We start from the raw sequence: 26594 nt of genomic DNA, 5'->3' as shown, positions 1-26594 counted from the left end.
GAGCTGTAATCATTTATATTCTGGTTCATGTCTATACCTGTGAAATACTTGTTAGTAATGAAATAGGTGAAATATTGGTAACATTATTTTGTTTACACTCTTTGAAAACGGTGTGACCTTTGCTATTTTTAGGCACACAGGCACACAGCCGCTACAAAGGGATACATTAATAATAAGTATAAACTACGAGGTCGATAACTAAGAAATTATATTCTTTAAAACATTGAAGGAAAAAAAATTCCTCGTCATAGCTAATTATTTAATAATTTGAAAATTCAACAACATTGACAATAATAAGAGGATTTGTAAAATGAATATACAAACATTGAACAGCAATAATAACATTAAGAAGATCTAAATACGTAATTTGGTTTTGTCTTTAAGAAATGATATCTTGGTGGGAAGGGGAAAACATGAGTTGTGGTTAGGATTACCTAAAAAGTCGTGAAATTCTGTTCTAATTATTTTCCCAATAGAGGAAAAATAGTTACAAAGTGTTTCAGCTATATCATTACAGTTATCGCAAGTTTCATTTCCTCCACTTAATCGTTGACGGGATGGCGCCAAGCCGCGCCCAGGTACCAAATTAACATGAAAATTACTCCACCCGACCTTAATGGCCAAATCAGCTAGGCCACTGCTATGTCAGGCGGCCAGTCACGAGGCACGTCATATTCCAATCTGTTGCGTATTACTGAGAAAAACGAATGTGTAAATTATTCAGTAATAGATTTGATGAAGTCTTATTGGTCATAATTTTTCCAAAAAGAGAATGAATTAATGACGACCAATTTTTGTATTGTATAAACCATAATAAATCACAAGTGTTTACCTTGACAAAATTTTCTAAAAATATGACAGAGTGAGAAACCTTTAGTATAAGTTTGAAAGGAATGTTGAGGGTAAACTCCTAAGTTAAACAAAGCCTTTATCCAGGGCCACTTTCAATGTGCATACCCCAAAATTAACGAATAAATGTTCTAGATTCATGGGAATACAGTTAGCTATTATAAATCATTACTTACCAACCACTAAGCCGCGCCCAGGCACAAGGTCAACATGATGATACCTTGACAGACCTGAACCCAAAGAAAATCTGGCCACTACTGTGTCAGGCAAACAGCCAGTCACGATCTGTTCCGAACTTCTTTCCTTTTTCCCGTTAAAGGTATTAATAAGTCGTCTAAATAAAACCAAGGTTTAAATACAAAATGCTCCAAAAACTTGGCGAAGTATAGAAACCCTGAGTAAAAGTTTTGAAGTAATCAGAAGGTAAACTCCTGAATCATACATGACCAATAACCAGTATCATGTTACATTTGTATACTAATAACAATAACAACAGATAGTCTAAAAAATTCATGGACACACAGTTAGTTATTACTATTAGCCCTTATTATAAGATGATGACGTGAGTCCTAATTAAACGATTGGTTAAAAGCGTACACTTGACCAGGCATTTATTTTGCCTAACGCGTAATTTGGATAATGACCGGTCACTATCCACTTCTAATGACCGATCATTAGTAAAATCATAGTCTAAATCATGGAAATACAGTTATACTGATGTGTATTATTTGTATACTAATAGCCATTAGTAACCAATGTCATGAAAGCAATAGGTTGGTCGGTATTAACGTCTTCAGGGCACCTCCCTGAAAGATTTCAAAAGGAAGGAGGATATGGGGAAGTTTCTGCTTCAACCTCAGCGATCACAACCACAACTGCTATCTTGTCGTCGTCTCTTGATGAGGATTGATACGATGAAGAGATGAACGACCATGACGGCGTGGATGAAGCCAACGATGATGAACACCTTCGTGAATGACTGGGTGACATCAAACAGATAACCTTGGGAATAATCATACCAGAATTATAAGTATTTTTCAATGATTTGTAATGTTAACATTGCAAACTGTACCAAGACACAGTTTGGGCCATAGCCTCTTAAAAGTTTTCTCCCAAGTAGATTTTGTTAAAGAATTGCCTGACTAAGCAGGAGCAACTTCCATAGACGCATCTTTCTCTCTCAACTAGCTATGACTCGTATACAGAAGCGCAGTCGATAGCTAACTCTCGTCACCTTACACTCACGTAAGTCTTTGCCTGTTGACTGATTATGACTGAATACTGCTACTAAACATGGATTTATGAAATATCAATCTGATCACAAGATTACCAAGGCCTTCGAGAAAATCAAGCTAAGGCAATTTAAAGTAGACCCATGTGTCATCTTTTAAAATGTGTGTGTATAGGCCTGACTAGATGATATATCTATGTCTCCTAAAGGTAAAGACCAGTATTGGAAAAGCCCCAATTTCAAAAAATAAAATGGAAGCTCTTTATTACCAATCATGTGAAAGAATATGTTTTGACTAATACATGATGATAATAATTTTGCCGGGAAACCGCTTCTAATTGATATATTTGGAAAATTAGTTTATATATTGGACTGTGAGAGATACACGCACGTGTCGCGCACGTTTGCGTACCCTTGTAAAAAAGTACTGAAAGTACTGCTGTATTACTGCAGTAGTACTGCAGTACTTGTAGTTTATACGTGGTACGTGTAGTACATATGGTATTACTGCAGTAATACTGCGGTACTACTGCAGTAATACCGCAGTAGTACTGCAGTATCTGTAGTACGTATGTGGTACTTGTAGTACCTGTGGTATTACTGCAGTACTACTGCGGTACTACTGCAGTAATATTGCAGTAGTACTGCAGTACCTGTAGTACATGTGTGGTACTTGTAGTACCTGTGGTATTACTGCATTATTACTATTGACTATTGCACATTTTGCGGTACCCATGGTACTACTGCAGTACTACTACTGTACTGCCGTAGTACTCGCAGTACAATCTGCGGTACCCATGGTACTACTGCAGTCCTACTGCAGTAATACCGTAGTACAATCTGCGGTATATACCCATGGTATACTCTTTTTAACCCATGAATAAGTAGTTTGATAACTATAGATTCTACATATTCCTTGCTTTTTTTCCCTATTCTTTTCGACTTTTGAGATGCCGTCCTATTTTGTTTATTATGTTTGTGGATTTAGATTTTTCTGACCCATTTTTTTACTTATGTTTCTGGACTTTTGAACTAGTTTTTTAGTCTTTCATTATTTTCTGGCTATTTACCTTATATTATCAATACTTATTTACAATTTATTAGATTTTTGCTAGTTGCCTTTCATTTCTAATACTTTTGGGGCTTTCTTCCACTAGCTGTATTTGATATATATACTTTAAGAAATCATTTACCAACATTTGTTTGTCAATATATCATAACAAACTAGAGGTTGATGAAGAGTGCAAATTTACAAACAGTGAACGAAAAAGAAAACAAAAATGAAAGGCATAAATATTATCAAAAAAATGAAACACGCGCCTATAGTACCCCAAAACAACAGCATGTAACAACTACTTTTAAGTTTGTTTGTCATTTTGTTGGCTCCTTTCCATTTCCTTTATTGATGTACCATCATTCTGCTGTAATTAGTTATTTATTCCTTACTTCCGTCATTTTGTAGCTATATTTCTGGCATTTCTAATATTTAATTTTGTCTAGGTCTTTCCATTTTATATTTGTGTAATTTCTTTCAATTTTTGTAATACTTCTACATGATATTGATAGATGTTGTTTTGCGGGGAGGGGGTGGTCATAAATTACACTCTTTTAGAGACCCCTTCAAAACAATCTACCTAAACTGTTCAAAACCCAGGAAATTAGCCAGGAAATAATGTTTCGATGGTTGCCCACCATCAATTTATGTTTGTTTTTAAACATTCAGTAGTATTAAAAGAAATTCAACAAATTAATATTCAAAGTATGTCTTTCTGTGTAAATACAAATGAGTTCAAAGATGATTCGAACAAATTACTGGCCCTCCATCCATGTTCGTTGATTTAACATGGCGAAGAGAAAGTACGCATGCGCGGTCACGGCGGAGGAAATATTAATATTCATGATAGGAGGGGGGTTTTCGGCCACTTAAGACAAAATCCTATTTTTAGGACTCTTTACTTCCTATTATCATTTCTTGTTCAAATCATGAAGCAAATGTTATTATTCAAACAATCAAAGAATCCCAGAAAAAAAATCATAAATTGCCATGACAATATCCATTTCAATTTTCACTGTTTTGGAGACAGTTATTGACCTAGCGAGACAGTTTTCGGTCGTATGTACAATGTCAATAGGAAGCGCGCCCGCGTCGTGCGTTTCCCCGCTGGTCTATAGCACTAGCGGGCGGAGCAGGTATCCCGAGCCGGAGATCGCCATGCCAAAAACTAGTTCTTCGGTGATCGGAAATAGGAATCTGAATTAGAAAGAGATATCGTGTGTGCGTTGCGGTGTCCGGCTGCATTGATTTTATACATGCGATGATATACTTTTGAGCTTGCGACTCACACAAAATCGTGCTCTAAATATGAAAAAAAAAATGTACTTAAAATAAAGCTCATTTTATGGTTATAATAATAATAATAATAATAATAATAATAATAATAATAATAATAATAATAATAACATTTAATTTTCATATAGCGCTTAATACAAATGTCTCTAAGCGCTTTACAAATATACTACCCATATTTTTTACAGACAAGCGTAAGATACTCGATTTTATGATGTGACGTATACTCCTCTGTCTGTGTTGTAAGGACCCTACGTCACAAATAATGTCGCGCAATGCATTGTGAGGGGAACCGACTCGATCATTCACTTGATTTTTGCTCATGAAAGCCTTACTGCACTACTTGTAGCTACTTGCTCCCTCTATATAGAAAACTTCCCCAATCGGTGCCTGTTGGTTCCCCATGATCCTCTTTTTCTTATGTTATTTGAGAGCCGAGTTGATGAGATAGCCACCTGTCAGTGATCTCGCGGTGTGGTCTAATCCCTAGTGGCCAAACTACTACAGATGGCCTTTTAACAAAATTATTAAAAATATGTCTGAGGACCATTTTCCAAAACCAAGTTATTTTGGGGCTGCATGGATCTCTGTCTATCTAATCGATCCAACTTTTCAGTAGAGTGGACTTGTACTTTAACACTTATTAAAGTAAGGCTGTGCATACCCGGGTAATGAGGTACTCGAGTATACTCCCAGTCTTACAGTCGAATACTCGGACACCATATTCTTTTGGGTTGATTTTTTTTGATATTTTGTTCCTTTTTAATTAATAATAATTCATCAATACAAAATTTATAGATTTTTTTTTTAGAATATTTATTTTTGTCATGACATCTCATTAAAACTTGCCAGATAGCCTTGCTACTGGTAAGACGCAGCACTTTATAGTCATCTTTAAGCTGTTCAATAATGGTTCACATTTATTTGCCAGTTTTACCAGTATTTTATCAGGAAAAATATAAAAATGCCTGTTTTCGTGTTAGGAATATCTTTCATTAAGATTAGATATACATTATAATAATTTGGTTTACACAACTGATATGTGAATGTATACATGTATATGCCCCAAAATTTGCCAGCGTTTGAGACTTTCCATCTATTTAGGTATTCATGTTTAGAGAGGAGGTTGAGTTCTAGGAAGAGGTGAGAAAAAATAATTGTGAGCTTTATCATAGTATTATGCAAGTGTAAAAAAACATCAGATAAAAATGTTCCCTGAAAAGCATGGATCTTCAAATGCCTTAATATTCTAAACATGGCATGTAACATTATAAATTGACGTTCGATTTTTACGCCACATGTTCATGTAGTCCCATATTCACATCTTTCTGTGTACAGTGCTTGTAATTTTACGAAGACTGGGCCAAATTTCTTATAATTTCGATGATTCCAGAACCTTGCAGTACACACTAATACTTATATATGCTAGATGATCAACCTGTCCTGATCGATTCCACAGCGTTTCTTTCACAATGCAATCGCATGACCAGAACTTAACTTAATTTTTAAGCTGTTCAATATTGGTTCACATATATCTGCCAGTTTCACCAGTTTTAAATTACATTGTTTATTGTGCTCTTCAAACAAAAGCTGATGGAAGACCGAAGAAGATTGTTTTCACGTTACAATTTTTTTCTTCTATTAAATGTGAAAATATTTAATATCGAGTTATTTACTCATCCGTTTACTTGCCGATGCCAAAAATTTTGCTAAAATGTATTCACTTTGTGTCATCTTTCATTGTGCTAAAACTAACTTGTGTTCAAGAAAATATATATTTGCCCCAATTAATTTGTAAGTAAGAGTACCGGTAGTAAGATTCCACTTGCCTGGTTAAAACGTCATCTTTAGTAAGTTTCCTCTTTACCATCGGATGAATTAGTTATATGTTACATTCTTTTATATATAACCTAGCTAAAATAGTCTATTTTTGTTTAAAATGTGAGATTCAGGATTTTGGTATTTCCTAATGAGGGTATCTTAAACCCTCTGCGTAATTTTAAGCGTCATAAATCATGTCTACATGTAAATATAATATTGTTTCAATCCAATGAAATTGATAATTTTACAGCGTTTCAATAGAAGCTGTTCTTTGTAGTGGCTCATTTTCTCCCTGACTTTGACCTCAAATCTGATTCAGCAATGTTCTAAATCTGACATTTTTAGCTCTGACATTTTTACCTCTGACATTTTTTCCTCTGACATTTTTACCTCTGACATTTTTTCCTCTGACATTTTTACCTCTGACATTTTTTTCCTCTGACATTTTTACCTCTGACATTTTTACCTCTGACATTTTTTCCTCTGACATTTTTACCTGGCACCGTGAAAACAGTACCTAGAACAACTTCCATACAATTTGTATTAATGTACACAATTTTTAAATGTTTAGATATTTCCTGGGGGACATTCAGGTTGTTATGATTGACATCCACCTTGCATGTATCTTTACTGCAGTTTTATATCTGGGATGTACTGCTGTAGTACCGCAGTACAAGCGATTCAGTAGTACCGCAGTAGTACTGCAGTATAAGTACCGCGAAAGTACTGCAGTACCACATTATTACTGCAGTACAAGTACCGCGGTAGTACCACAGTATTACCGCGGTAATACCGCAGTAGTACTGCAGTACAAGTACCGCGAAAGTACTGCGGGACAAGTACCGCGGAAGAACTTCGGGACAGGTACCGCGGAAGTACCTGTCCCGCGGTACCTGTCCCGCAGTTCTTCCGCGGTACAGGTACCGCGGAAGTACTGCAGGACAAGTACCTCGAAAATACTGTGGTAATACCGCAGTAATACCGCATTAATATCGCAGTAATACCGCAATAGTATGAAGTACTTGTTCAGCACTACTACCACAGTAAATATTATACTGCGAAAGGCGACACATTTACCGGAATAACTGTACTGCGAGTAGTACCGCGGTAATACCGCAGTAATACCGCAGTACTTTTTTTACAAGGGTAGTCCCATATACATCTTTCTGTGTACAGAGCTTGTAAATTTACGAAGAATGGGCCAAATTTCTTATCATTTTGATGATTTCAGAACCTTGCAGTACACAGCAATACTTATATGCTAGCAGCCGATCCACATAATATCCTAGGTAGAACTATGGATCCTTGCGCTCGATATCCGTAGGTACGACCTAGGCCAGTGCCGTCTCCCCGTCTTTAGTGACGCAGAATCCAAGGTTTAACCAGGGAAACTGGTCTCCGTATAGCAGCATGTACATTACGCTGATCCTTTATATACGTAGACAAACATTACAAGCGAATAATGGTGCTTGGTATTAAAGGATGCTGATTTATTTTAAATAGTTTTTCTGTTTGCAAGTAGACCTATTTATTACATTTTAAAAAGACGTTGTTTGAATTCTGAGCCCGAGGGGGGGGGGGGGGGGGGGGGGGGGGGGTGTATAGAAGTTGTAGGCCTACCTTCGTTTTTCTGGTGTTATTTGCTAATGTTATTTGAACTTGATGGCGGCGATTTTTGTTTTTGTCTTAGCTGGGGGGGGGGGGGGGGGGTAGCGGGGGTGCATTGTGGTTTTAAAGGTTTTGGGTGCTTTTCCCATCACACAGTCTAGTCTATTATCCATGACAAAATGTGGGGTGGGGAGGGGGCAGTCTTGACTCACCTTTTGCTGAAAAATACGACAGAATAAACCAAAAATGCATTAAAAAGATTTGTTTTTCTAAATTTCGGGGGATGACCCCTCTAATAATTCATGGAGATGCGTCCCCCCCCCCCCCATTTGTCCTCTTGTATTGTTTTCCCTTTAAATAGGTCTTAGGTTGTCTAGCATTTTTAAAACATAGCATACTCTCTTCTTGCATTTTGTCAACATTTTAGGGGGGACGATCCAGTGATTGGACCCTAACCCCATCTCTTCCTGTAAAGGGAGTTCTATCCCCAAAATATTTCGATAAGGAAGAGAAAATAAATGTGGGTCTAAAGACGAAATAATTTTGTTTAATGGGACAAATTGTAAAAGGGAAAAATAAAAGTAGGACTGATACAAAACAGTCAAGAATATTTATGTTAAATGGGCGGGAGGGGGGGGGGGAGAGATTCACAGTTGCATCCCCTGTCATCCTTCTGGATTCACCCATGATGATCGTCAATATGTGTTATGCAAATATTATAAAATTATGATATTAAAGGAAATGCATATATGAGCTATTACAAATCTATTTAATACTGGAATACTACTAAATTGTATTGTTTTTTCATCGTTATGGAATGTTTGCACAATAGTATCGTAATTGACCATATCACTTTGTTTTTCGAACGTGAATGTATGGTATTGTTCATGACATATTGTGTTTTTACACAAATAAAAGTCTATAAAGGGCCTTTCCCCTAGCTATCCCCCTTTAATTTTTTAAAATATGCATGAGCATCTAAATGTTTGCGAACATTCCTACGATAACCAATTTTGTTCAATTTCTAACTATCATGTATATTCGAGGTCGACATGAGGTGACTTCAGGAGGCTTTAATGCAGCGCATGTAATGTGCGTGCTGGTTGTTATAATAATCGTAGACCTTTAAGTTCATTTTTATAGTCTAGAATTCCATACTCCTATGTTGTTCAAAATGTTAGTCCCTGTTATAAATAGATATCAATGTGAATAGCCACCTATTATCACAACAATCGTGCTCAGTAACCTACATGTGTGTGAAATGTGTACCTTGTCCATCCATATTGACTCTGTAAAAACAAAAAATTAGTATACACAAACAACTTTGCGTTCGTTTGTAAAGACTACATTGTATTCTTTCATTCAGTCATGAGAAGATAACAATTTGCAAATGAAATGGATATATCTTAAGATGAGATGAATTGAACAGTATTGTATCAACAATCATACAGCCTCACAATTACATAAAATAAATTTGGCTGACACCATAAAGCACTGATCTATACGTTTCTCTTTTTTTAATTTTTTTTTATTGTAGCGTCTTAAATTTAGACTACAAAGGCTTTTTATCGTAGTTGCACGCCTAGGCAATTTTGCGTTTTAATTTTAGATCTTGTCTTTTCAAATTAGCTTACAAATGAAAATAAGCATGTTAATAAACATTTTAAATTTTGTGTTAAGTCTTGATTTTAAAATACTTAATGTATTAAAGATATTTACCCTTAGACGCTGTCATCATTTTAGGATAATTAATACACATGCCCGTTCAGCCTGAAATCAACCGTACTCCATCAAAGACCCATAATTACAAGATATTCTACTTCATAGCACTTTTGTAGTACTCTTCGAAAGATACGTGCACCATAGGTCAACACGTGAAAATATGTTTTACAACCCGATTTTTGCACGAGACGAAAGGATGAATATCTTAAACTTTCAACCTTCAATTGATTTCCCAGAAATAGCGTCATAATAAACAAATTATCGTCAAATCTATGGGTGCTTTTCACGACTGGCCTGCCATAGGAAGGACCATCCCAGTAGACCGATAACCCATTAGATGGACACTTCCAACAATAATGACAAAACTATGAATTACACGTGGGAAGATATAGGAAAATGTCGGTCTCTTGGGTTGACAGTCTAATGAACCTAAACAAATACTGTTGTCTGGTCAAAGAGCTCGACAACCGCGGTTGGCCTTAGTGCATGTCGGTTCGAGCTGCATCCGCGTAATTCGAATGATGTTTAAGCTTTATAAAAGTTTATATTGTTATTTTATCACAAATTATTTTATAGAAAATATTAAGGGAAATAATAGGGAAAGGGAGGGGAAGGAGGAGGATGGAGGGCAAGGCAATGCGAAAAAACAGTATACAACCCCCTCCTACACCCCTACTCAACTGCCCTATTCATTCTATTACTTACATTTAATTAACTTTGTGACACATGCCCCCTCCCCCCCCCCCGGGCACCTTTCTCCGTGGTGACACAAATCCTTACAAATTGGAGAGTGAAAAAACATTTTGGAGGAAGAGGGAAAGTGGAAATATAACACGGTACGACCTCTCTCAAACCTCCCTACTTCCCTAGCATTTCCTTGTGCGAAACTCGCCTTATACACCGCCCACCCCCTCCCCACTCCATATAGAGGCGTTAAAACGTTTTCAAAGAGGAGAGTGGTAAAGCAAGGAAAAGAAGACGCAAAGAAATAAAGAGAAAGGGCAATTTAATGAAAATTATATGATACGAGCCCCTCCCATACCCCACCCGCCTTATTCTTTCTTCAATTACCGAGTTATACCAATGACCGGAAACCGAACATTGAGAGCGTTAGTGCAGCAGCTGGGACTCGGCCCACAAAAATGGGATTCACAGTTCTTTGACGGGCCCACTAGACTACGCACCTCTAAAGATGTGGTGCCCCTTTGACCTGGCACACACATTATTTTGGAAATACTTACTACTATTCCAGTACACTAACAAATGTAACAATTAATATTATTATCATTATTATTATTTATTCGGCAAAAAGAAAGAAAAGTATTGAATACAATTTAAAAAGAATTAAAATGAAATTCGATGCATTGCGTTGCAACGGAGAAAAAAGACAGAATTGAATGCAAAATCTTTTTTAAATAATAATTTCTACACTACCGTACATTGAGCTTCAACCTAGTAGATCTCGTTTTCACGATGGACAATTAGTAAGTATCTGCAGGGGCGAACTAAGTATGGTGAGAAGGTGAATGCAAACTGTTTGTCAATGATTATTTGGGGAATCCCACCGACTCTTCCATGCTCTTTTGATTGCGTACAATTTCCTAAAATCTAGATTTTTCTGGAAAAAGGGCTTATTTTTCTCACCAAATATAACATAAATACAACATAATGTGAACTAAATAGAACCGAAAAGAATGTTTTAAACCACATTAAAGTATATACAAGAAGAAAAAAAAACCCGTGATATAACGATTTCTCTACCTGAACTATGAACTTCACAGGACAACATCAGGGGCACTAATCCCTCCCTACCCAACCCCAGTTGCGGATCCTGGGGGGGGGGGGGGTGGCTGATTCCTCCTCCCCTGGCAAGAAGAACAGTTTTTTTTAAATGTTAACGTTAATTTTACCTTTAAAAAAAAAATTACACGCCCCCGGAAAAAATGAGGGGGAGGGGTTTGGTGAAAAATAGTGCTCACTACCCCCCCCCCCCCCCCCCCACTTTCGCTCATTCGCCGGCGGGCTGATTCGATGCTAAATATTTTCTCACGAATTGGACCAACGACAATAATAGGGCTCATTCATTACCCCCCCCCCCGGATCGTCAGCGGTTAAATCGTCAAGCTCGGAATATGTTTCATGTCATTGAATTAATGTAGTAGTTATATACTTATTTTAAAAAATATGATAGGAACGTGTTTTATTTTTCATTTGTCTTTGTTTTGTTTGAGATGTATACAATAATTATTATCCGCATAAAGAAATGAAAAACATATTGGCCTTCTTTTTGATGAAAAAATATCCATCCATCAAACCAACTCAAAGAAATAGTCCACTTTTTGGTTATTTTGACATGGACCTCTTTAGCTCCACAAAATTGGTTATGCACTATATATTTACTTAATAAAATTAAGAAAATTGAATAAGCTAGGAGATAAGCTTTCTGAACATCAAGGATAAAAACATTGCATTATATTTCTAAAAGAATGCTATAGAAGGATACAATTTAACAAAACGAGAAGAACAATCAAAAGTGATACGGACAAGTAAGTGCAATGACCATGTGCATGGGTCTAGATATTGCTTTTCAAAGTAGTTTATTCTATCAGCCTCCCTCCATATGACTACAGTCAACCTTGATCGACTGAGGAAAAAAAATAAATTCTTATTCCAATACCAGGCATTTCTCCAGGGTAGAAGGAATCTGTTACGCCCTATCTACTTCTTTCAATGATTTTATTCTTTTCGTGCGTTTCACGGCGTGTACATTCGGGTCTCGAATAACGAATGTGTATATTCGTGTCTCGAATAAGACTAGGATTAAGGCTGCGCACCATCGCGGACGCTATTTTAAAGGAACAATCCGCAATGTTAAGCTTGCCTCGGCATGATTGTCATGTTACAGTTTTCTTATTAAAAATGGTTTCAGAAAAGAGAAACAATTTTTGAAATTATGTTTGAAAGGGGAAACGATCTTTCTTGGAAAGCAAGATGGCGTCAGTCCAAGGTTTGACGATGCACATTTGAAGCTCACTAATTAAAGATTGATAATAATAAGAATAAGTAGTACTAGCAGTGGTAGTAGTAGTGGTGGTGGTGGGGGTGGTGGTGGTGGTGATGGTGGTAGAAGTAGTAGTAATAAATTGTAGTAGTTGTAGGCTAGAAGAAGTAGTAGTACTAGCATAAAAGAAGTAATAGTAGTAGTATAGTAGAAGCAGTGGTGGCGCACCAGGGGGTGGGGACAGGGGGACAGGGGGACACAATACCCATCTATCGCTTTCAAGTACCCGAAAGTGCCAATTTTTACATTTGCTTTAGATAAGAGTCCATTTTTATTTCTAATAAGTGCCCGTTCCACATTCTTATAAGTGCCTCTTACCACCTCTGACCTCTAATTAGTGCTCCCTTCAAATGTCATAATTGCCCCTTTTCCTTTGTACTATATGCCCCTTTTCTATTCTCATTAGTCCCTTTTTAATCTCTGCTAAGTACCCCCTTTCAGGTGCAGGAAGGGCCCCATTTTTATTTATGATAATATCCCGTGCTCCTTTTCTTTTTTATAAGTGATCTTTGCCATTTTGATAAGTTCCCCCTTTTCCTTTCACCAGACAAATATGTTCCAAAAATTCAAAGCGACATTGTTTTTTTGTTTTTGCTTTGATTTCCCCAAAGCTCGCTCGCCTACATGCATAGTTTATATAACTTTTTTCTAAAGGTCTTTTAAGCATGTCATAAACACATCAGGATTGTTTATTTTTCCTTCTTTATAAGATGTAATTTTACGCACTACGACTTCACATATCTTAAAATGTTTCCTCGCTCGCAAATGGATATTCAGACAATCAACCTCAACTGCAAAGTAAGATGATTAAGCAGTATTTTGGACCATGTAAAGAGAGAAATATGGAAATCATCCCAGATAGTGTAATCACAATGTAGTGGTTTATATACTAATGGCACAACATTGTATATTTTCGCTGTAAGATTTCCCTTTGTAGGTGCACCTTTTTTCTCCAGAAAATAACCTTTTTATTGGTACCCCCCCCCCCCAAAAAAAAAAAACTTTGAACGATGCTTCGCCGCCCCTGAGTGGTAGTAGAAGTAGTAATAGTAGTAGCAATGCAATATTAGTGGTAGCGTAATAGTGGTATAGTAGTATAGTCGAAGAAGTAGTAGTAGTACAACAGTATTAGTAGTTGTAGTTGTATTAGTAGTAGTAGTATAAGTATTGATAGTAATAGAAGTAGAAAATACTAGTGAATGAATACACGTACGAGCCCTTTAAATGTCGAGTCGACTCACTTGACACAATTAGCTGCTGTGTTTGAACCTTTAGAATCGTAGAACTATATAGTCCCTCCACCCTCCCCATTTTTAAAACCAGAAGAGAATGCCATTTAGTGACTGCGCAAAATAAGAATTTTATTATACATATTTGAAGAACATAATACGTATATACAAATTATTAAGAAAATAAAACTCAACAGGATAAAATATATGGAGATAAGATTTAATGTGAGGAGATATATAAGGAGTGTTCTAATAATTGGCTTAAAGAAATTGGAATCCTTCCCATTCATTTACTTAACAAAGTCATTGTTGTATTCATAATTATCACTACCTTTAATATCAAGAATCTACCATTTGAATAATTTGCTTAAACGCTTTTGTTAGTGCCCCCCCCCACGTGGTCGTACCGGTGTCCAATCTTCTTTTCAGATGAAATACTTGATCCTCAACAAAAAAATAAAACTATTTTCATCAAAGTGTTCTATGTCTAGCTTAAACCAGAGATGCAAGAAACGAATTAACGCCGCTTAATAACCAGAAGCATATGGGTTTTATTCTCAAAATATTTGGTTAAATTGGAATATGGATTTACATAATAATCAGAGGGGCAGAAAGGCTTTTAAAAAAGTAAGCGCTATGCGAATTTTACCTTTAAACTAAATGGCATAATATACACTTCTTGGCGTTATCAACATTCGTGAGTCAAACGATTTGTACAACATCTGTCGCGGACTACGCTTCTTCCGAGCTCAAAAAATGAGTACGTACAAAGGGTTACAGTGCCAAAAGATAATATCGTCTTGTTTGAGATGTTCATTTCTATTTTTCCCCTCCCTTTGAATTAATGATTCAAACTTCGTAGAATGATAGTTAATATCATGAAGTATTTTTAGAATCAATCTTGAAACATATAACCATTAATAACATATTTTAAAAATTAATTAACCCAATTGAATTTGAAAAGCGCCCTCTCTGTTTGCCCTACTGATATGAGATCGGTAGTTGCTACTTTCAACTTCATGGTCACACTTTCTTTATAAAATCGTCTTTTGCTGAGCTTTGCTGTGATGGATATCTTTGATTATGTTTTGATACTAATACTGCTAAAGTAACTTCACTCGAATATCCATCACCATTAACTAGAAATGTGGATTCATGAGGTGTTCGACAGAGCAAGCTCACTTTTTAAAAGTATAGACCAGTTTTGGAAACGCCCCCCCCCCTCACAAGATGAAATGGAAGCTTTTATTACCAATCATGTGAAAGAATATGTCTTGACTAATACATGATGATACAAATTTTCCCGCCTACTAATTGATATATTTGGTAAATTATCATATCGATCCGGCCTGGATAGATATCGCGAATGATATAGATATGCACTCCATCACTGAATATTTGGGCATATATTTCTGTTTTTTGCGAATTTAGGTTTAAGTTTTGCCATCTAAACCTGAAGGAAATATTTAAACAATATTGAATGGATAGTTTGCACCCAAAACCATTGAACCGCAATTTTACCACTACCGGTCTATACCTTTAACAATAATTTCCCATATATATTCTTTGACCATGGTCTCTGGATAATGTGTTTTGTAACCTTTTTTAATACGAGACAGAAATATCAAATGAAAGTTATGAGTTTATACACAAATTTCCTACAAATTGCTTAGGGATATGTAAAAGGAGGGAAGATTATAAAAAGTATAGATAGAAATGGGTCATACTGCTAAGGCAAAACAAATTTGCTATTTAGTATTTTAACTTGGCAGTGTATTTGATGCAATGGAGGGGAGAGGGTTACTAGGAATTGACCAAACCAATCACAAAACTTTTGTTCGGAATAGAGGCCTGAGCTTTATAACTTGTCGTGAATAGTTTTTAATGAACTGTTGTAAAACATTAAATGTGTTTCTGTAATTTACATCGTCTGTTCAGAGCCAAAAGGACATTAACACTGAATCAACTGATTTAAGTTTCACAACTTTTCTGGCTCTGAGCAGACATTCTGCTCTCTTAGACTCTCCATCACTTCGTCCAAATACCAGCAACATTTCAAATTTCACCAGGACCATTCACTCTACACTCTCTGTCACACAGCCGGGAACAATAACACTTAGAACATGACGTCTTTCGCATAAAATCAATACAGTATATCTCACAGAGTTTTCAAAAAATATTGTATTGATAAAAGACTTTTATTAAAAAGGTATATTCTGAATTCGAACAATTATTATATCTGGCATCTTTGGACACTAAAACAATAACATTGCATTTATAACTTTGAGCAAAAACAAAAACAAAACAACAGATGATGATAATAATATTCCGGTTTTATATAGCACTTACAGGAGAAATCCACCCTGACTGATATTAATTTGGTTTTAATAGAAGCAGACAAATGAGAGGATCAGGTCCTGATTTAAAATAAAAGAAAGTAATCAATCAAACATAAATTGGCAATTCTTTGCTGAATCGTCTCTCCTCCCATTTGCTATGTACTACAAAAAAAATCAAGACATGTCTATTTTCTCTAAAGAAGTTTTTCATGCACCCAAGGGCGCGATAGCTCAGTTGGAATAGCAGTGGTCTCGTGATCCGGCAACCTGGGTTCGAAACCAAGTCGATGCGTTAGTGCCCTTTGGTAAGGCATTAATTCTCATTACCAGGTCCTTCGGAGAGGATTTAAAGCTGTCGGTCCTCTGGTTACTTACTAACAAGCATCTATGCTTTCTTAGCAGTCAGGTAAAATAACCACCACTAAACCACTACATTATTGCGAATCTGTTTCTATATTCAACCCCTGTATAGACAAGTCTATTCCATCATCAATAATGAAGAAAATTAAAATTGATGACATGTTATGCACAGAGCGAAGGGTAGGGGAGCTCACAAGAAATGTCACAGAGATGCCATTATGCGTTTGACAGCATTCCAAAATTCATAAACTTTCTTATTTTTAAATCAGAATTTCATTGACCTGATCCTCTCATTTTTCTACTTCTATTATAGAAACAAACTTAACATCAGGGAGGACTTCAATTGAATACTAAACAGTTTTGATGTCTCTAAGTGGTTTACATACATTACCCTGGTCACTGAGAAAGCTAGAGGATAGGACCATCTATAGTATGAGTATAGTAATTAAAATATAGAAGAAATTGCTTCTTTAAAACAACTTTATTATAGCTTTTTACATTATTTACTTCTCCGGCACATACTTAAATTATATCAAAACACAGCACCTAAATGCAGACACCACTTTTACTGGGCAAACTATAGCCAACAATTAGGAGCTATCTTATCAGTACTCAGTTTTAAAAATGCTACTTGATGTAAAACAAAACTACAAGAGACTTTACATCCCTCCACCATATTGAAATCTTGGGTGATTCAATGATGCATACACTAATGGATTATTACATTATGCAGCAAGTATTCTTAAGCAGCTGTAACTTATAAACTGCTTCAAGGACACCTCTCTTTCAATGAAATTTGATGAAATCAGACGGTTATAACATGCAAACACAGCTACTTTAAAACATAAAAGGTAAAGTCTGTTATCCCCCAAATCGATGTACAGTGTATTACAAAATAGTCAATATATGAAAATCAACATCAGGTTAATGACAAACTTATTACATCATGCAATATACATTATGAAATATTAAGAAAGAAAATAAGGTTCTTGACAGATACACCTAAGCGATCTCCCCAAATTCATCAGTTATCAGATGAAAACTCGAGAACATACGTAAAGCCGAAAATTAAAAATATTGTTTAGCCCTACATCCAAATCCACTTTTACAAGTCCAAGACAAGGAGCACAATTACATGTACGTCATTGCACAACCTGAATATAATTATATTTTCTACATCAATTGCACTATTTAAATGGCATGCACTTTTTTCATGGAGGAGGTCTGTGTTCTACTCCCATCAAATGGGGAAAAAATCTAGAAGAAAAAAAGCAAGAAGCAGAAGGAGATAAGACACAAGTGTCCTTTCAATGACTGGACCAATATAATGGCACGACTGATCAATTTTCTTGAAAATCAAATCATGAGATAAGATCATAATTTGGAATTCCACAGCTGTTAATTCATGCATAGAGTTACATGGTTGCATAAATTAATTTGCCACTGTAATGCACTATGGACTTGTTTGACTGTGCATCTACAGTACATGTAAACAAGAATAAAAATCATTCCAAGTACAATTGAATATGAACAATAATTTTACACCTTCTATAGAAGACGATGCAAATAACCAAACTACAAGGCTTGCTGCACAAGAAAGGTGGTAAAACTGATACGCATAAATACAAACATATCAACATAATGCCCATTAAATATGGTTTAATTTTCGTAATCAAACAATGTAAGGCCTTTGAACCAAGTTTTTATTTAATTGAAATAAAACAGATGAAACAGAAAGAGGATACAATAATGACAAGAGGATGTATGTGTGTGAGAGACAGGGGTGGTGTGGAGAGAGATGGAGATACCAAGGATGAAAGACCAATGAGAGAAAGATGGAAAGAACAATAACACACAATTTAATTAGAAATAGCAATTTCATGGGGAAATGGTTTAATCTGTCAAAAAATCATTAATAAGGCTTAATTACAGATATTCATTTTATCAAAGGTTAAAATGAGAACAGATATCTGAAGAAATAGAGAGAAGGAGATATATATATATATATATATATATATATATATATATATAGATTGAATGGAGAGAGTATACAGTTAAACAATACCTTATTTGACTGTACAAGTAATTCACAAGTCTAAATTGAAGAACCAATTCAAATAGATAAAAACATGTGGTTGTAAATCTTAACCAGATAGAACAAATATCAGTTGAGGTATGAGAGGGGGAGAGAAAGGCAAATAAAGTGGATAGTGAAACAGTAGAGAGAGGGAGAGAGAGAGAGAGAAGAGGGGGGAGGTTACCCCGCCTGGTCCTATCATATACAGTTTACCTTTTTGTAGTTTGCGTATGAAGATTTAACATAGTCTGAGAAAGTTTAATGAGAGGGTCTGTATCATGATATTGATACCACAGTGATATTAATCCAGGGCTTTTGAAGAAGCTTCAAGTTGGGCAATGATCTTTCGAACTTGTGGCATATCATCTTGCCTGTTTGTTTCAGGATTGAAGGTGACATAACCTAAATGTTTCAACATAGCTGGTGTTACTCAGGCCATAAGTAGTTTTTCGTGTCTTTTTTCTGAACAAGTTTGATGCACTGTTTAGTCATTCCAGAGGATGATATGCACTGCTTTTCTATGATCGATGCAACAACAAGGAAATAGAATTTCGGATCCAACAGCATAAAAATGCTTCATCTCTCTTCACAGTTGAACTTACATGTAAGTGGAAATGCCATTTTTTGTTCAAAGGAAGATTCCTCAAACATGACTGTGCTGACACACTTGATGTAATACGACAGGCTGGAAATTTGAGTATCAATTACAGCAAGATTGAGCAGGTAAGGAGACAGCAAAGGCCATCTGGAATTCTGGACACTAGGTAATGTTGACATTGTTGCGTTATCCACCACAGCGAGGAAAACCACCTGGCCCATGTTTGTCTCGAAGGGAAACCGGCATTTCGTTGGGTCCACTCAGAAGTTCAGAACTCTGGTTCATGTGCCTGACAGTGTTGGAGGTTATAACATTGGTAGCTCTGTCAAATAAAAGAAACAAAAGATAAAAGATATTTTTCATTTAATTTAAATAAAAATTCCAGGAATCATGAAATGATAACTTATAGTGGACGAATAAAAAATTCATCAGGACACTTATTATCTGTGATGGTTATTATTTCTACATTTCTCATGGCTACATGTGGATCCTTATTAAGCAATGTCCATATTTGAGTGATGCAATCTCTTGTTTTCCTATGTTCTCTAATTAAGACCTTAAGACTTTGCAAGATTATATCCATATTTCAATAGATTGCAGTATGGTTGCTTGTAACTAATTTTTAAAGTAATAATTAAAAAAACAGCAGAAGACAAAATATAGCTTGATACTTTTGAAAAATTATCATGATCATCACTATGCACCTGTTGGACACAAATTCTACCAATATATATAATATATATAATATATAGAGATAGACCTAGGTGTATCTCAATGAAACCATTGCAGTGCTATTTTTGATGAGCCATGGGTGGGCATTACAAGGCATTATCTTACTAAGAAGCCTGAGAAGACAGGTGAATACAAGTGAATGTACACATCTATCTTTTCTGTCCATGTCACATGCACGTACCCGCTTGTGCAGATTGCTTTACTGTCACAATATTGAAACAAACGAAAATAACCTGACAAGCTACATGGACGCAATATGTATGTGGGGTCCTATTCATGGCACTACATGTGCATGTACGCACATTTATCTCTTTAAAATGCTGTGTAAATTATGGCCTATGTCAACCGCATATATTACAAAAATAACTGTGCCTGAATCATCATCTGTGCATAGTAAATCTAATACATTTTTTGTATGCCTATATTCATACTTCTGGGTTAGCTATAGGACTTTATGCACAAAAGAAAGCTATGTGGTGATTTCCTACAGAAGTGTACTACAAAAGGCAAGGAATAAAGTAAACATTACCATTTTACTTATGGGAGCTCTTGTTGAGTCGCAAAAGTGTTTTATCAATATGTAAATGCAGAGATCTTTATCCAAATATGTTTTTAAGTTTTAATCAAAGCTCTTTGGGAACTTTCCAGATCATCATGAATCCAGAGTTGTTGTTTGCTGATTACCAAGGTGCCAAACAGTTTTTAATGCAAATGCCCCATTATTTAAAAAAGAAGTGCAGTCTAGAGGTAGGCCTAGAAAGTCTGTAACATTGAATCATCCTTTATCTACAATCTACACTAAGAAACAAGCCGTTTTCCCCTACTTATTATTCTGACTCGGTTAGTTCTGCCATTGAAAAGTTAACTTCGCAGTCTGAAAGTCGATACGCATTACAAATAAACATCAAAATGTAGGTCTATGGCCATACAATGTTGATGTGTATACGTCGATAGTCCATAAGCTATGCTACCACTCCAGTAACCCACAAATACAAGTACACACAATGCAACATTTAAATGTACTACTCCAAGGTTTCTGAGTAACAAGAAAAATATCTGGGCCCTGTAACACTAACAGTTACACTAAGTTTTGCGTTCGATTGCATTTATTCTGATTGGTTAATGGTCAGCAGATTGAACAATTTGTGCATGCAACAATGATCTAGACTGGTCCATTGTCATTTTGCAACTGGCGTTAAACTTATTGTTAACACAAGGCCCAGATCATTACCACTTGCCTTATTTTCTTATTTCTTGTTACCCAGCTTGCCCAAACTGCACTGGCACCGCACTGGGCCGGGCCGGGATGCGATTGTCCACGAAATCACATTTTATTGGAGGTGGATAATCTCCACTTCTACAGTTGTTTATATTCTTATTTTATATCTAGGTTATACAAAATGGTGACTAAAGACTTACCACTGGGATAGTAGCGATGTTACTCAATAAAACACAGAAAAACGCGGTCTTTATGAGGTTTTTTTACCTCCCAAGTCGACATGAAAACAGGTCACTGAATGCCCTGCCGGCCAATTCATGGCCAGCGCTAGCTAGCAGCGAGTCGCCCAGCCCAGGCTATCGGGGTGCACTGCGCGGCGATTTGCGGCGCTGGAGCTCTGGCTGTGTTTTCGATGCTTCCATCCACCGCTTGACAAGGCGGTGGTAAGCAATAGCAGCGTAATGTACATGCTGCTATACGGAGACCAGTTTCCCTGGTTAGACCTTGGATCCTGCGTCACTAAAGACGGGGACACGGCACTGGCCTAGGTCGTACCTATGGATATCGAGCGCAAGGATCCATAGTTCTACCTAGGATATTATGTGGATCAGGTGATGCTAGATGATCAACCTTTTCTGATCGATTCCACAACGTTTCTTTCACAATGCAATCACATAACTGGTCTTTTATTTTAACTTAGAGGCCGTGTAGCGAAAAGAAAATTGAGTTTGAGACCATGGTTTCTCCATATTTTTCTTCTAACCTAGTCCAAGCATTGATGTTGTCCGTCCATAATCCGAAAAATAATGTATAATGGCAATACATGGGGTATTGAACTTAAGTTGATTTCTCAAAGGTTCACCGTGTTTCAAAAGAAGAAGCTGGCTATGAATTACTCACCTGTAAGTGTTCCTGCACATGTCGACCCTAGTCCTTCCGCGAATAAACTGAGAGCCATGGCCATGTTAAAATTCCGATTGTCATATACTGTATCTTTGAATAAACTGCCCGCAATAGCATCCTCGGTGAAGAAGGTGAAACCTTGGACAAAAGCCAAGGAAGCCCGCACCGCGTAAGAAGAACTGATTAAGTCCAGCAGAAATGATGCCGTGCCGAAAAAGCCTATGGCGATGTAGACGACATAAACATTGATGCCTTTGCCGACGAGGATGATGAAGATGGTCCGACCGATGATGCCACCTATGCCGCCAATTGTGGAGAGGAAGATAGCTTTGGAAGGAGGGATTCCCAGGTGTTCAGCGTGGGGGACCAGAAACAGCATCCACGAATACATGGAGAAAAGGCACAAGAAATTAATCGGGATGGTGAAAAGATAGAGTGGTTCGTTTAATATTCCACAGAACCGTTTGCCGGTTTGAAAGGCGGAGCTTGTCCAAGATGAGCGCGCATTCGGGGATGTTTCCTGTGTACTGGTGTTACGTCTCTCGTTTTGAATCAAACGCCTTTTCTCTAAGACGCACTCTTCACTATCATCTTCCTCCTTATCCTCCTCTCTTTCCACTTCCTCCTCCTCCTCGCGATAACAGATGCCTTCTGTTTGCATTGAAGGCTCTCCTTTAGAGAGACACTTCTGTTTCTCTTTTACTTCATTATCACTTCTGCCTTCATTTGTAGCTGCGTTTTTTGGTGCTTTGCGTATCGTTGCACCGCACGCGAAAAGGTTAAAAGCAATACCGCCAAGGATAATAAAAGCCCCTACATAGCCATATGCTTCGAATGACCGTTCCATTATAATAGGGAGCAGCATGGATCCAGTGGTGTAGCCGTACAACGTGATTGTGTTCATCAAAACGAATTTTTCTCTGAAGAAATCATTCAGTGCAATCACTGTTGGCATGTAGGTCATTGACAAGCCAACACCTGTGGGAAAAAAATGAAAATGAAATATCCTGCGTTCGTCCCTGCTAGTAGTGCTACTACTACTACTACTACTACTACTATACTACTTTTAATATTACTACTGAAGAATGCAGAATTGACAACAGACTTAACTCCGTTTCGTTGACAATCAGCTATGCATGAAGTCTTTCATCTACGGCTGATTGTCTACGAAACGGAGTTAAGTCTTTTGTCAACTCTGTTTGCTACTACGGCAGGCAGCCAGTAAAAACGATTTCGTTTGATAAAATTATGGAAATGCAAGCACTACTTTAAACAAACGGAACTTTGGCATTCCTTGCTCATTTTTCATGATTGAGGTGTCATATGAAAGGGCAGAAACTCAACTTTCTAGAAATGTGATTTTCTCTATGAAATTCAGATACCGCCCGCCAAATGTTTGGTTTCCTCTCTTCAAATTGGTTTTAATCACTCATGCGTGAAATATGCACTATATGAGTTGCATCAAATGAAAGAAGAGTATCTAAGCTTTCCAAATATGTGTCATTTATCAATTATAATTGTGATTAAGTTATGATAAAACATCGATGATTCTCGGTTTCGTTTTTTCTTGGACGCACTGTATAATACTTAAACGCTAATAATGATAATAACTATTATCATGATAATACCAAAATAGGAATACCAAGCTGCTTTTTCTTAAAAGTTGATGGCGATTATTGCGTTTTCCGTCAAACCATTTCAATATGTTATGTTCTTGTAGCTGAGTAATCACGTCGTAAGATGGCGCTGTTAACTGTACCTACACACGGAGCTACTGATTAGGAGAGTTTGGCCTACTCGGTTGTAGTTGGGCTCAATATAGATAATACGGCTTTTGTTGGGCAAATTCTTTGGCCCGAATTCACAAAGGAGGATTGTCGACGAACCTAGATGTATGTGCGTCATATGACGCGTTTCGACGCATTTCAAACCAAGGTTATACAAACTTTGTTGTACAAACCTTGGTTTGGAACGCGTCAAAACGCGTCATATGACACATATAAACCTAGATTTGTCGACAAACCTCCTTTGTAAATTCGGGCCTTTGCGAATGAAAGTGCCAGGCTGGACGTTTATTAATAAATATGATTTATGACGTCATGATACGCCATCCATATCGTTCAACTTACGCTGTGCAATACTATACAAATATTGACTGCTCACGAGGATGATGGTGTGAACACCACCGAGGGAGTGGTAATTCCCACCATCATCCGATTACAGAGCAGTCCATATTTGTTTTATATACCTCATCCTTTTTATTGATTCATGATTAGTTCTAGCTGTATGTCTAGATCTAGCTTTAAAAATCAGGAAACGAGATCAAGAGGAATTCACTCACTAGAATAAGAAAAATCCAACATCAAGTCAAAATTAAAGGCAAGAGTATTGAATTCCTACGCGCTGCGCGTAACCGTGCGCGCGATTGCGGTAGCCTAGCCACTCATAAAAATTGTGTGCGCAACTAAGTCGCGGGAGGGGTTAGGGGTCCTATCCCAGGGTTTGAGAGTAGCTATCAAACCCTATGACGTAATAAAAAACTTGATATATCGAAATGCTCTTTGACATGTGATATAGTTTTGACCAATCAGTGAATGACAATCTATGTATGAGGTATATAATAAACAAATAGTGAATGGTCATGAGTGCAATGGTACAAGATTTTGCCCGAGGTGAAAGATAAGAGACGCTATATTCAACGAGGCGCAGCCGAGTTGAATGGAGCGTCTCATCTTTCACCGAATGCAAAATATTGTTCCATTGCACGAATAAAGACCATTCACTATTTGTTTTATACAACACCTCGGACGTTAACGGGCTTAACACAGTTTTCCTAGGCCTAAATCTCAGCGATTTTTGTTTGTTTTCAATTCATGAAATTGATGATAGTGAGCGCGCACTATCAAGCAGGCAGCAAACCTTTATGTTTATTGTTACGCGGAGTGCAATTTCGTTTGATCCTTTCGCACCATTGCACTCTGACGTCACTTAGCTTACCATATACTTTGTACATTGTTAGTGACGTCAGAGTGCAATGGTGCGAAAGGATCAAACGAAATTGCACTCCGCGTCAATGATGCCATTCAATGGTACTTTTAGCGCATGTCATGTGATCAAGAATTGACCAATGAGGTTGCAAGAATCTTAGTAGGCGTTGTATAAAATGGCCTATGGACCGCGGGAGTTATAATGATTTAGCAGCCCCATATGTTATGTATTTACTCATCACTTTTGTCAGCATATATGTGCGCCAATTTGTATATCTATCATTCCGTGTTCCTGCTCCAGTAATGCACCAGGTTATATTTTTTTTAATGAATGGAACTACGAATGACTTTATAATATAATTGTATTGACATAATGATATGATTCTCTTGATGTTCTGTCAAATTAATTCAGAAGAAGAAAACTTTTTTTTTTCATTCAAGCTATCCACTTCAACCAGCCCAATGCATTAATCATATCACTAACTCCACCCATCCTCGGACCAACACCATTAAAGGGGAAGGCCACCCTTTGTTGGTTTTTGATAAAAGAAGCAGCTCAGTGAAAGTTTGAGCAAAATTCAATTAAAAAGAAGAATGTTATGAGTTTAGTTGGCAACGTTATGACATATCTGCGAGCTCCTCTCTCATTTTTTATCTACATAACATTTCTTGTACTTTCATTTTCATCGTTATTGATAACGGAATGTATTTTCGTCCATACATGGGTCGTCTAGAATCATATTTGTAATCATTACGAAATGGCGCGTATGTAATTACGAAAATGATGAGGAAATACATATGGGACTGGTACATCATTATAACTCCCGCTGTGCAATGCGTTTCATGCAGCGCAAGTTAAGCAATGCGCATGACGTTCATGACATCATAGTCATGTTTATTCAGCCTGGTACTTTCATAAGCTTTCGTATGTATGGTTCTCTATATACCATGCAGGGCACAACATGAGCTACATAATGAAATATTTAATTACATAGCTAAACTAAAAGATATTTTGCTTACCTGATAAAGCGAGACAGACTCCTACAGTAACTGAGTTTTTGAAGAAAGCGCTGGCAATAATACATGATCCACACAACACTCCGCCTAGCATAGCGACAACACGATGGTTGATCTTCTTCAGAACAAGTGTTACAAAAGGACCTAATATGTTGACAAATAAGGAGAAACGATACTAAATTAAAGTTACAAATATGAACAAAACGTGATATAATTACGTCCAAAAGTAAACACTGTTTTTAGAAACGTTTAGGAATTTCCCATCATCCAAATGTCAGAGTTATACTTACATGACAACATGATTATACCATATTGCTGCCCGAATATGAGGTGACATTTAAACAGATAAATAAGGAATTACATTCAAGGTGGGGGAGGAGGAGGAGGACACATTTGACTTACTTAAGAGGTACATAGATGTTGCAGGCAAGCTACATATCAATCCGACAGTAGCATAATCTGACTCCAGACGCTCGACCATTGTAGGAATAAAA

General features: G+C 36.8%; 1 protein-coding gene and 1 long non-coding RNA gene across 2 annotated transcripts; both read right to left on the bottom strand.

Annotated features, from left to right (window-relative positions):
- Window positions 1-827: 827 nt before the first annotated feature.
- LOC115927371 (monocarboxylate transporter 12-like) lies at window positions 828-26594 on the bottom strand. Its single transcript, XM_030993158.1, has 4 exons — window positions 26503-26594; window positions 26104-26244; window positions 22094-23074; window positions 828-1851 (listed from the first exon to the last, which is right to left on the bottom strand). Exons 1-4 carry the CDS (start codon window positions 26579-26581, stop codon window positions 1706-1708), a joined length of 1347 nt encoding a protein of 448 aa, XP_030849018.1. The 5' UTR covers window positions 26582-26594; the 3' UTR covers window positions 828-1705.
- On the bottom strand, window positions 19389-21507 carry LOC115927372. Its single transcript, XR_004065596.1, has 2 exons — window positions 21394-21507; window positions 19389-19564 (listed from the first exon to the last, which is right to left on the bottom strand). It is a non-coding gene; the product is annotated as an uncharacterized LOC115927372 (long non-coding RNA).

This window comes from Strongylocentrotus purpuratus, unplaced genomic scaffold (genome assembly GCF_000002235.5).
Source record: "Strongylocentrotus purpuratus isolate Spur 01 unplaced genomic scaffold, Spur_5.0 spur5_scaffold_20, whole genome shotgun sequence".
Classification (NCBI taxonomy): Eukaryota; Metazoa; Echinodermata; class Echinoidea; order Camarodonta; family Strongylocentrotidae; genus Strongylocentrotus; species Strongylocentrotus purpuratus.
The sequence above is the reverse complement of the archived record's forward strand: the minus strand, read 5'-3'. Positions and strand labels throughout refer to the sequence as shown.

Bases quoted from the DNA above. Each gene is read 5' to 3' on its own strand.
- LOC115927371 (XM_030993158.1), bottom strand. From the start codon at position 26,581: ATGGTCGAGCGTCTGGAGTCAGATTATGCTACTGTCGGATTGATATGT. The intron at 26,245-26,502 runs GTAAGTCAAATG...TCAACATATTAG, and splicing joins AACATCTATGTACCTCTTAA to GTCCTTTTGTAACACTTGTT. The intron at 23,075-26,103 runs GTAAGCAAAATA...TTTTTCCCACAG, and splicing joins AGTCTGTCTCGCTTTATCAG to GTGTTGGCTTGTCAATGACC.